Here is a 9,590-nt window from a genome sequence, read left to right on the forward strand (position 1 = left end):
GGCTTCAACATCAGTTCCCAATCCCCGCTTGAGCTCCCCCCAAGTAGGAATTTCTGGAGCCACCCCTGCACTCAGGCTGGCCTTGGCTTCCGAGCTTTGGATTCCGGGCCCGAGATCCAGTCCTGGCTTCGGGGTCTGGAATGAACCCGCTCTTGGCTTCTTGTCTTGGCCCTGCCCCCCCTTTTCAGTGGCCTTGGGCAATTCACACACACACACACACACACACACACACACACACACACACACCTGCACCCTTGGCCTGGCAGCACCCCCACCCCCTCCATCCAATGAAGCAGAGGCAGGATCAGAGACTCCCAGTCTGTGACCTACCAGGGGTAGGATCAGCTCTCCACCCCCAGGAGGGCCAGGAGGCTGGGGCGGGGCCTGCTCTGTATTAAATACATTTGTGCAACACTCCCCAGGCCTCTTGTCTCTGTCTTCCCAGCAGGACGCTTAGCTAGGATCTGTCATGGTAAGTCCCTACCTGAGGCCATGGCAGTCAGCCCTGGGTGGCCCCATCTGCAGGGAAACTTCCAGAAGCAAGGTCTCACCATCCTTTTATTTCCTCCTTAGACGACTTACAGCAACAAAGGAGTGAAGGTAAGTAGAAGGGGAAGCGTGGGGGCCTGGGTCTGGAAGGGGGTCAGGGTCTAGGGCAAAGAACAGCAGCAGCAAAACTGACAGTGGGTAGACGATGTCTGTGCTCGCACACTCACCCTCCTAACAACCCTTTACCTCTCCTTAAATACCTGCCAATCTCTCAAGCCTGCCTGGAAGTCCTTCCTGAGGTCTAACTGAAATCCCTTTTGCTGCAGTGTTAGGCTGTTTCCCTCTGTGGAACCTGAGCAGGCCTCCTAGGGGGCCTACGTGATCCCAAACCCCCAGGAGCTCAATTTCCATCTGAGGAACCTCTCCTGAGCCCTCAGCAGGGCTGCACTGGGGCCGGTTCCTACAAAGTTCTGGGCTTGGGGCTGGGACAAGGGAGGTGAGTGGGGAATCCCTCCCCATCTGCCCTTTTCTAGATCCCCTTCTCAGGACGGCAGCCTCACCCCTTCTCTCCCTCAGCCCGAGAGAGGCCAGTTCCTCCACTTCCACTCGGTGACCTTCTGGGTTGGCAATGCCAAGCAGGTAGACGCCGGGGCCGGGGGGTCGAGCGGGCAGAGGGCAGGCCTCGGGCAGGGTCTGTGATTGGCCCCTGGAAGGGGAGGGTCAGGGCCAGTCCCGGGACTGTCCCAGGAGGGCTGGGTGCTTTGGAGCCTCGTTGCACAATCAGGGCCGTGGACCCCAGTGGAAAGCTTAGCTGAGGTCAGCATGCGCCAGGACCCTTTGTCCCAGGAGGGTCTCGGCGCCTGAGATAACAGGGCAGACAGGCTGAGGGGGGCTGGGGGCTCTCTGCTGGGACCCCCAGCCTGGTCCCTGGACCCTCATGAACCGGCTGCAACTCTGTGAATCAGGCTGCCTCCTTCTACTGCAACAAGATGGGCTTCGAGCCATTCGCCTACAAGGGCCTGGAGACGGGGTCCCGGGAGGTGGTCAGCCACGTGATCAAGCAAGGGAAGGTGAGCCCCCCAGGAGGTGCTTCTCTCTCTCCATCTCCCTGCGGGTCTGGGCTCTCCCTCAGGGCTCGGTCCAGATGCTCAGGAAAGGTTGGCAGAGGCCCAAGACATTAGAACCGGAAGTCTGGGCAGTGTCCTTGAGTTCTCCCCACTGGGAGGCCTGACCTGGCAGCTCATCCCAGCACCCATGGGCCATCGGATGCAGGAGAAAGCCCCCACCCCAGGACCAATGGGGGGATCTATGGCGGACAGGGTCTTAGAATCTATGGTCAAGCAGCCTCAAGGAGGGCAGGAGTAACTGGTCCTTGTGCCCCCACCAGGGGTGTCTCAGCAGCGGGAGGGGAGGAGGGGCCAGGGGCTCCCCCACGCTCCCCCAAGCCACCAGCTACACCCACCTTCTCCCCCTCCCCCGTGACCTAGATTGTGTTCGTCTTCTCTTCAGCCCTTAACCCCTGGAACAAAGGTGAGTGGGGGGTGGGGAGCGAGGAATGCAGACATGGGGTTGTGGGTGGGGTCGGGGACCCCAAGGACGGAGTCTAAGAGGGGCCTGAGCCCAGAGGGCTGGGAGTGCGGGTGAGGAGCCTCGACTGCAGCCCCGCACCCCCTCACCGGCACAGAAATGGGCGACCACCTGGTGAAGCACGGTGACGGAGTGAAGGACATCGCCTTCGAGGTGGAGGATTGTGACTACATCGTGCAGGTGAGCCTGCCCAGCGGCCACCTCGGGACTTCTATTTAGGGGCGAGCTGGCAGCCAGGGCTAGAGGGGCACTTCTGGGGCACGTACCTGGGTACCAGTGATGCTCTGCCCATGCCGGCGGTGGGTCCTCTTTCTGAGCCTCAGTTTCTACATCTGCAAAATGGGGATAGCTATGGCACCTACCTCGCTGAGCTGTTGTAAAGGTGAGATGAGAGCCTAATTAACATTGATTGAGCCCAGCTGAGAACCCAGCTCTGTGCTTGGGAATAGATGTTCCGAGCGTGGAGTCAGAGCCAGGTGCCCAGGTCTGACTCTTCTTGGCTGTGTGACTTTGGGCAAGTGACTCAACTTCTCTGTGCCTCAACCACCTCATCTATAAGATGATATTGATAAAAGCACCTTCCATGTAATATTGCTAAGGATTAAAGAAGGTGACACTAGAAGAGTGTCCCTCAAGCAAGAAGTCAGGCTTTGCAGAATAAATACATGAATGATGCATGTAAAGCACTGAGTGCAGGGCCTGCCACCTAGTGAGTGCTCTGTAAATGTCAGCTTGTGTTACTAGTATTCAAGCACCCTTTTTACAGATGGGGAAACTGAGGACTGGAGTGGGGGAAGGGCCACAGAGTAAGTTAGTGGAGAGGGCAGACACCCACCCCCACCTGGTTTGTCTCCCCTAGCCCCAACCCTGATCCTGGGCCTCGGTTTCCCTAATTGCCAAATGGGCACAAGGCACGGGTGTTGGGAGGTGACAGCTGAAGTTGGCTGGGACTGGAGAAACCAGCGGAGCCCTTACTACCTCCCCCGGGCCCATGTCCTCTGCAGAAAGCCCGGGAACGGGGCGCCAAAATCGTGCGGGAGTCCTGGGTGGAGCAAGATAAGTTTGGGAAAGTGAAGTTTGCCGTGCTGCAGACGGTGAGTTAACGTTGGGGGGCCCCTGTCCTCCTGCTGTCAGTGCACCCCCAGCTGCCAGGATTGCCCCTGCCCCCAATTCACTCCATGCGAACCCCCCAGCATCCACCCACTTGTAATGCTTTGCCCCCAGGTGAGTGGGGGGTGTTAGCACCGGGCATAAGCTTCCGACAGGGGCTTTGAAAAAAAAGGAGACCTAAACAAATGGCGTCTGGGAAAGCTGCAACCCTCAGGCTGTGTGACTTTGGAGAAATGGCTTCACCTCTCTGTGACTCTGTTTACATGAGCGAGGACCCAAGTTGGCCTGCCTGCGTGACCTGTGACGTGCCACTTAACCTGTCTGTGCCTCGGTTTCTTCATCTCTAACCCCTCATAGGTTGTTGTAAGGATTAAATGGGATAAAAGTCACAAGAGCACTGTCGTAGACACTCCGCAAATATGAATTCTTTTTAGCACCTGTGTTATTGTCATGCAAAGACCATCGCAGGTCCTGAAGATTAAATACAATTACAGTTTGTTAAAATGGTTGAAAGAGCCGTTCGGTATAATTTGAGCCAAAGCCCTTGTTCAAATTTCATTTAGTCGACACATTTTTATTGAGCACCTGGTCTGGGCCAGGCACACAAAAGCTCTGTCCTCATCGAGCTGCCAGCCCGTCAAAGAAACCCCCAACAAATGACAGATCGCAGATCGATTCAGAAAGGGCAGGGGACTTACCCTTGATTGCACGCTGAGGTAGGGCCCCACCCGGGTTGGAAGCCAGGGCCACGGTGGCTCTGGTGACGTGGGGCCTGGCCCCAGGGGATGGGAGCCCAGAAGCCTAGCTGGGCTCTGTTTTCCACCACAGTACGGGGATACCACACACACGCTGGTGGAGAAGATGGGCTACACGGGCCGCTTCTTGCCTGGATTTGAGGCTCCCGCAATCAAGGACCCCCTCCTTGCCAAGCTGTGAGTGGTCGTAAGGACAGGGGTGGGGTTGCTGGCCCCGATGGGATGGAAAGCAAAGCCCCTGTCCCAGAGGCAGGCTGGGTTTTTCTGATGTGGCATCTGGGGAGCTCCACTGAGTCCCAAGTGAGGCTTGGAGAGGTGGCACAGAAGCTAAGAGCATGCACTCTGGAACCAGACTGCCTGGGGTCAAATCCCAGCTCTGTCACTGCACAGCCACTAACCCTGGGGAAGTCACTGAATTTCTCTACACCCCTGTTTTAATGGGGGTAAAAGAGTATATCCTTGTTGGACTGTGGTGAGGGTTAAATGAGTTCACAGAAAGTGCTACATAAATGAGCTATTTTGTTAGTGTAGAGGGGTCAGTAGGAAGGGGGCACCTGGGGGGAGACATCTCACACCGTCACCCCCTCTCCTCCTCCAGGCCCAGCTGCAGCCTCGAGGTCATCGATCACATCGTGGGAAACCAGCCTGACCAGGAAATGGTGCCCGTCTCTGACTGGTCAGCCCCTGGCCCACCCTCTCCTCCCCAAAGGGCCCGGCCCTCACCGGGGACCAGCCCCCTCCCCAGTTCTTGTCACCGGACACCAAAGTGGAAAATAGAGGACAGGGTGGTAAAGGGGCTGGCCTGAGGTCACTGTTTATTCACTCCAAAAATGTTACCACGGAAACTGGAGGATTTAAGGTCCAAAGTGACACCTTGGTCCCCTCCTTGAGGCACCTGGGCAAACGGGGCAGCAGCGTGGCCCAGACAATGGGGGCCTGGAGGAAGACGTCACTACCCAAACCACGCCCTTGTGCAAACTGGAAACAGTGGCCCTTTTAGAGGCATTTTTCTTCCATCTAGTGGAGAATTGCCATACTCCACGTTTTGTTACAACAAGATGCTTTTCTTCCACTTGAAGGAAATTGTCACACTGAAGGTAGAAGTCTGTGAGATCTAGGGTGTGAGAGGTGTTTCCTTTCTGGAGCCTGCTCGGCAATGGATTCTGAAGGGTGGAAATGGGGGTGAGCAGACGGGCCCAGGCTGGCGCTCGGAGCGGATGCCTCCTTCTGGCCACTCCACAGGTACGTGAAGAATCTCCAGTTCCACCGATTCTGGTCCGTGGACGACACGCAGGTGCACACAGAGTACAGCTCTCTGCGTTCCATCGTGGTGGCCAACTACGAGGAGACCATCAAGATGCCCATCAACGAGCCCGCGCAGGGCAGGAAGAAGTCCCAGATCCAGGTGGGGCCTGGCCAGGCAACCAGAAGGCAGGGAAGCAGCTTGGGGGCTTCTTGCAGGGGCAGGGCTGTGGGTGATGGTGGCAAACGGCCGTGGTTTCCTTGTTTCCCTGCCCCAGGAATATGTGGACTACAACGGGGGCGCCGGGGTGCAGCACATCGCTCTGAAGACCCAAGACATCACCACCACGGTTAGAGCCCACGCCTGCTCCTAACTGGCCTCCCCTGTTCAGCTCAGGCTCTGCAAAGTGGAGAGGGAGGGGGGCAAGGGCAGGGGCAGTCCGGGGCCCCTCCTTCTGGCCTAGAGGGTTGACAGGACTCCCTTATGGATCCCTGAAACTCAGGCAGAGCCCACCCCCTCCCCACCCTCGAGGCTTCGGTCCCTGTGCAGAACACTCTTAGCTTTATAGGTAGCAGGTGTCAGAGAATCTGGAAGCCCTGATTCTAATCCTGGTCCTGCTGGTGACTTGCTGTGCATCTCGGGGAACTCACCCCCTCTCTGGGGGCTTCAGTTCAGTTTCAGAAAATGAGGATATTAGATCATAAGATCTATTAGGTCCTTTCAGCCTAAATAAATGGCCCTTTGGGGAGGCTGAGTCCTGTTAGCCCCCATGCACAGTATGATGAGTGGACACGAGATGCGTATCGTCCCATTCAAATCTCAGCTTTCCCAAGAATTCACTGTGTGACCTTGGCAACTTCATTCATGAGATGTGCTTTCTGAGCACCTGCTGTGTGCCAGACACTGTTTTAGGCACTAGGGATACATCAGCAAACAAGACAGTTGTTTCTCACTTATGGAGAAGAGAAGCCAAGAAGTGAGATGTGTAATACAGCAGGCGGTGGTGGGTGCTCTGGAGGAGAATAAATGAACGTGGAGGGCATTACAAGTGTAAATAGGGTGGCAAGGGAAGGTCTTAATGGGAAGGAGACATTCAAGAAAGCAAAGGCTTGTCTTTATGGTTGAGGAAGGGGAAGGAGAGAAGCATGCGGAAATCTGGGGAAAGAGTGTCCCAGGCAGAAGGCACATGCAGGGCCCAGCTCTGAGATGGTAATGTGCCCGGAAGGCTCAAGGAACAGCAAGGTGGTCAGTGTGGCTGCAACAGAACAAGCAAGGAGAAAGGCCAGGGGGTGGGGGCTGGGGAAGATGGTGAGGGTCAGAGTACAAACTCTGAATTTTATTCTGAGACATGAAGCCGCTGTGGGGTAACCTGAAGAGTGGCATGATTTGACTTATATTTTAACAAGACCATTTGGTTGCTCTGTTGAGAATGAATCCTGCATCCCTCTGTGCCTCGGTTTCCCCAGCTACAAAATGGGGATAATCTTAGTCCAGATGCCTCAAAACATTACTGCCTGGACATAATGAGGCAATGCACAGGAAGTGCTTGAAGCAGGCACGTAGTGAGTGTTCTATAGAGGATGGTGATTCCTGTTCTCCTGACGGGGCTCCCAGAGCCTACGCATCCCTCTCTGTGGTGGGTGGGGGGAACTGGGATAGGCCTGCCCCCTGCTGCGCCTCCTCCTGGCTCAGCACTAGGGCTAGAGGTGTCGAGCAGGGAGCGGGGAGGAGACTGACCTCAACCTGGCTCCGGGACAGATCCGCCACTTGAGAGAGAGAGGCTTGGAGTTCCTGGCTGTGCCGTCCACATACTACAAACAACTGCGCGAGAAGCTCAAGACGGCCAAGATCCGGGTGAAGGAGAACATTGACGTGCTGGAGGTGAGGCCCAGTGCAGGGTACCAGGGAGCGCTCAGATGGGAGAAGAGCCCTGAGCTCTCTCTTGCCTGGGAAATACTGTCTAAGCCCTACCCTGCCTCAGGCACTGGGACACAGCAGGACAACTAGTCCAGGTCCCTGCTGCCCTGGGCGGGGGGCACACAGAAGACCCACAATAAATAACACACACAAGCCACCTGGGAGAGTTGGCACCAGGAGCATGAGTGTGTCCGGGAGCTGCGTCACACGGCGCTGGTGGTAGTGAGCTGGTGGTAGTGAGCTCTATTCCGGTGAACTGTGGGTGGCAAGGAGCTGGCCATGTGAAGGAAGTGTGTGCCTGGCAGAGGGAACAGCAGGTGCAAAGTCCTGAGGCAGGAACACGCTTAGAAAGTCTGAAGAACAGAGAGAAAGACACAGGGGGTGAAGGGCAGTGTCCGAGGAGTCACCAAGGTCAACGAGGTAGGCAGGGGCCGAGTCCTCCTGTAGACTATTTAGGAGTTTGGATTTTGTTCTTCTGTGACCAGAAGCCACTGGCTTCTTTATTGAGATAAATGTTTTTAACAACTTCATTGAGATATAATTCACATACTATACAATTCACCCATTGAAAGTGTACAGTTTGGTGGCTTTTCGTATGCTTCTCGAGTTATGCATTCTTCACACAATGATTTTAGAACAGCTTTATTATCCCAGAAAGAAATCCCACACCCCTTAGGCATCACCCTCAATCCCTCCAGTTACCCCAGTCCCTGCAACCACTGATTATTTGCTGTCTCTATGAATTTGCCTATGCTGGATATTTCATACTAATGGAATCATACAATATGTAGCCCTTCTGTCTGGCTTCTTTCACTCAGTGTCATGTTTTCAAGCTTCATCCATGTTGTTTATGTATCAGAACTTTATTCCTTTTGATGGCTGAATAATATTCCACTGTATATGCCACATTTTATTTCTCCATTCATCAGGTGGTGGACAATAGGGTTGTTTCCTCTTTTTGGCCATTATGAATAGTGCTGCTCCGAACTCTGCGTACAAGTTTTTGCATGGACACATGTTGTCGTTTCTCTTGGGTGCATACCCAGGAGTGGAATTGCCGGGTCCCACGGTAACTCCATGTGTAACATTTTGAGGAATTGCCAGACTGCTTTCCAAAGAGGCTGCACCATTTGACATTCCTGCCAGCAGTGCGCAAGGGTTCTAATTTTCCTTGTAGGGTTTTAAACAGGAGAGAGAAGTGATCTGATTTTAAAAGCTCCCTCTGCCTTCTGTGGGGAGGATGGATTGGGGGAGGCAGGGGGAGAGCAGGGGGGCCTGGGAGGAAGCCCCGGGAGGCCCAGGGATGCTGGTGGTGGTTTAGACCGTGCTTCATGTCCTCCGAGGACTGCTGCAGCAAGGTGGCTTCACACCACAGAACGTCAGGGTCTCACAGTCTTCGAGGCCAGAGGTCTGAAATCCCGACGGCAGCGTCAGGCTCCCCCAAAACCTGCAGGGGAGAGCCGCTCCTGGCCTCCTCCTGCCTTCTTCCTTGGCATCCCTTGGCGGGTGGCAGCATCATTCCAAACTCTGCCTCAGTGGTCACTAGGTCTTCCCCCCGCCTGTCTGTCTGTGTCGAATTCTCCCCTCTTATAAGGACACCAGTCGTATTGAATTTGGGCCCAACCTAATTCTGTTTGGTCCCGTCTTAACTAATCCCATCTTCAGACCCTGCCTCCAAATAAGGCCCCATTTGCAGGACACGGGTTACCACCTGAAGGTGACTTTTGGGAGACATGTTCAAACCATAACAGACACAGAAGGTGGCGGGTGGGTGGTAACTGGACAACTGGGGGATATATGCGAAGGTGTCTGGAGCTGCAGGAGAAAGGAGTCTTTTCTTAGCTTTGGGGTGCAGGAGCCCCTATGGATATGCCAAGGTCCCTCTTCCCCCCATGTCAGGCTAGAAGGGCACAGCCTCCCCAGGCTGAACCCCCTACCTCCTTCTAGGAGCTGAAAATCCTGGTGGACTACGACGAGAAAGGCTACCTCCTGCAGATCTTCACCAAGCCCGTCCAGGACCGGCCCACGCTCTTTCTGGAAGTCATCCAGCGCCACAACCACCAGGCACGGCCTGTCCCCAGCGAGGCCCGAGGGGTGGCCCGGGAGGCTTTCGGGGCCCACAGCTCACCTCTCCTCTCCCCCTGCAGGGTTTCGGCGCCGGCAACTTCAACTCACTGTTCAAGGCCTTTGAGGACGAGCAGAACCGGCGAGGAAACCTCACGGACCTGGGCACCAACGGCGTTCCGTAGTCCCGGAGCCCCGCCCCCGACCGGCCACGCCCAGGCCACGCCCCCATGCGATTGTCCGACCACGCCCCCGGCCCCGGAATACGCACCACACTTAGGTTCCTAACTGCAGACCCCAGACTGGCCTCTCCCACTAGGCCCCGCCCTCAGCCGGCCTCGGGGGCCCGCCCACCTTCTGGCCCCGCCCCTCGGTGGGCGGTGCTCTGTCAGGTCCTTTCTAATAAAGCGGAAGGAGGCCGTGGA

At 55.8% G+C, this 9,590-nt stretch overlaps 1 protein-coding gene across 1 annotated transcript; it reads left to right on the forward strand.

Moving 5' to 3' along the window:
• The first annotated feature begins 404 nt into the window (after nucleotides 1–404).
• Nucleotides 405–9,590, forward strand: HPD (4-hydroxyphenylpyruvate dioxygenase). The gene is made up of 14 exons (XM_037817200.1): nucleotides 405–472; nucleotides 574–600; nucleotides 1,066–1,128; nucleotides 1,455–1,559; nucleotides 1,977–2,019; nucleotides 2,174–2,256; nucleotides 3,081–3,170; nucleotides 4,015–4,118; nucleotides 4,540–4,617; nucleotides 5,184–5,346; nucleotides 5,462–5,533; nucleotides 6,943–7,065; nucleotides 9,049–9,165; nucleotides 9,249–9,590. The coding sequence occupies exons 1-14, from the start codon at nucleotides 470–472 to the stop codon at nucleotides 9,348–9,350; spliced, it is 1,173 nt and encodes a 390-aa protein (XP_037673128.1). The 5' UTR covers nucleotides 405–469; the 3' UTR covers nucleotides 9,351–9,590.

The sequence above is a fragment of the Choloepus didactylus genome, chromosome 23 (genome assembly GCF_015220235.1).
Source record: "Choloepus didactylus isolate mChoDid1 chromosome 23, mChoDid1.pri, whole genome shotgun sequence".
Taxonomy (NCBI): Eukaryota; Metazoa; Chordata; class Mammalia; order Pilosa; family Megalonychidae; genus Choloepus; species Choloepus didactylus.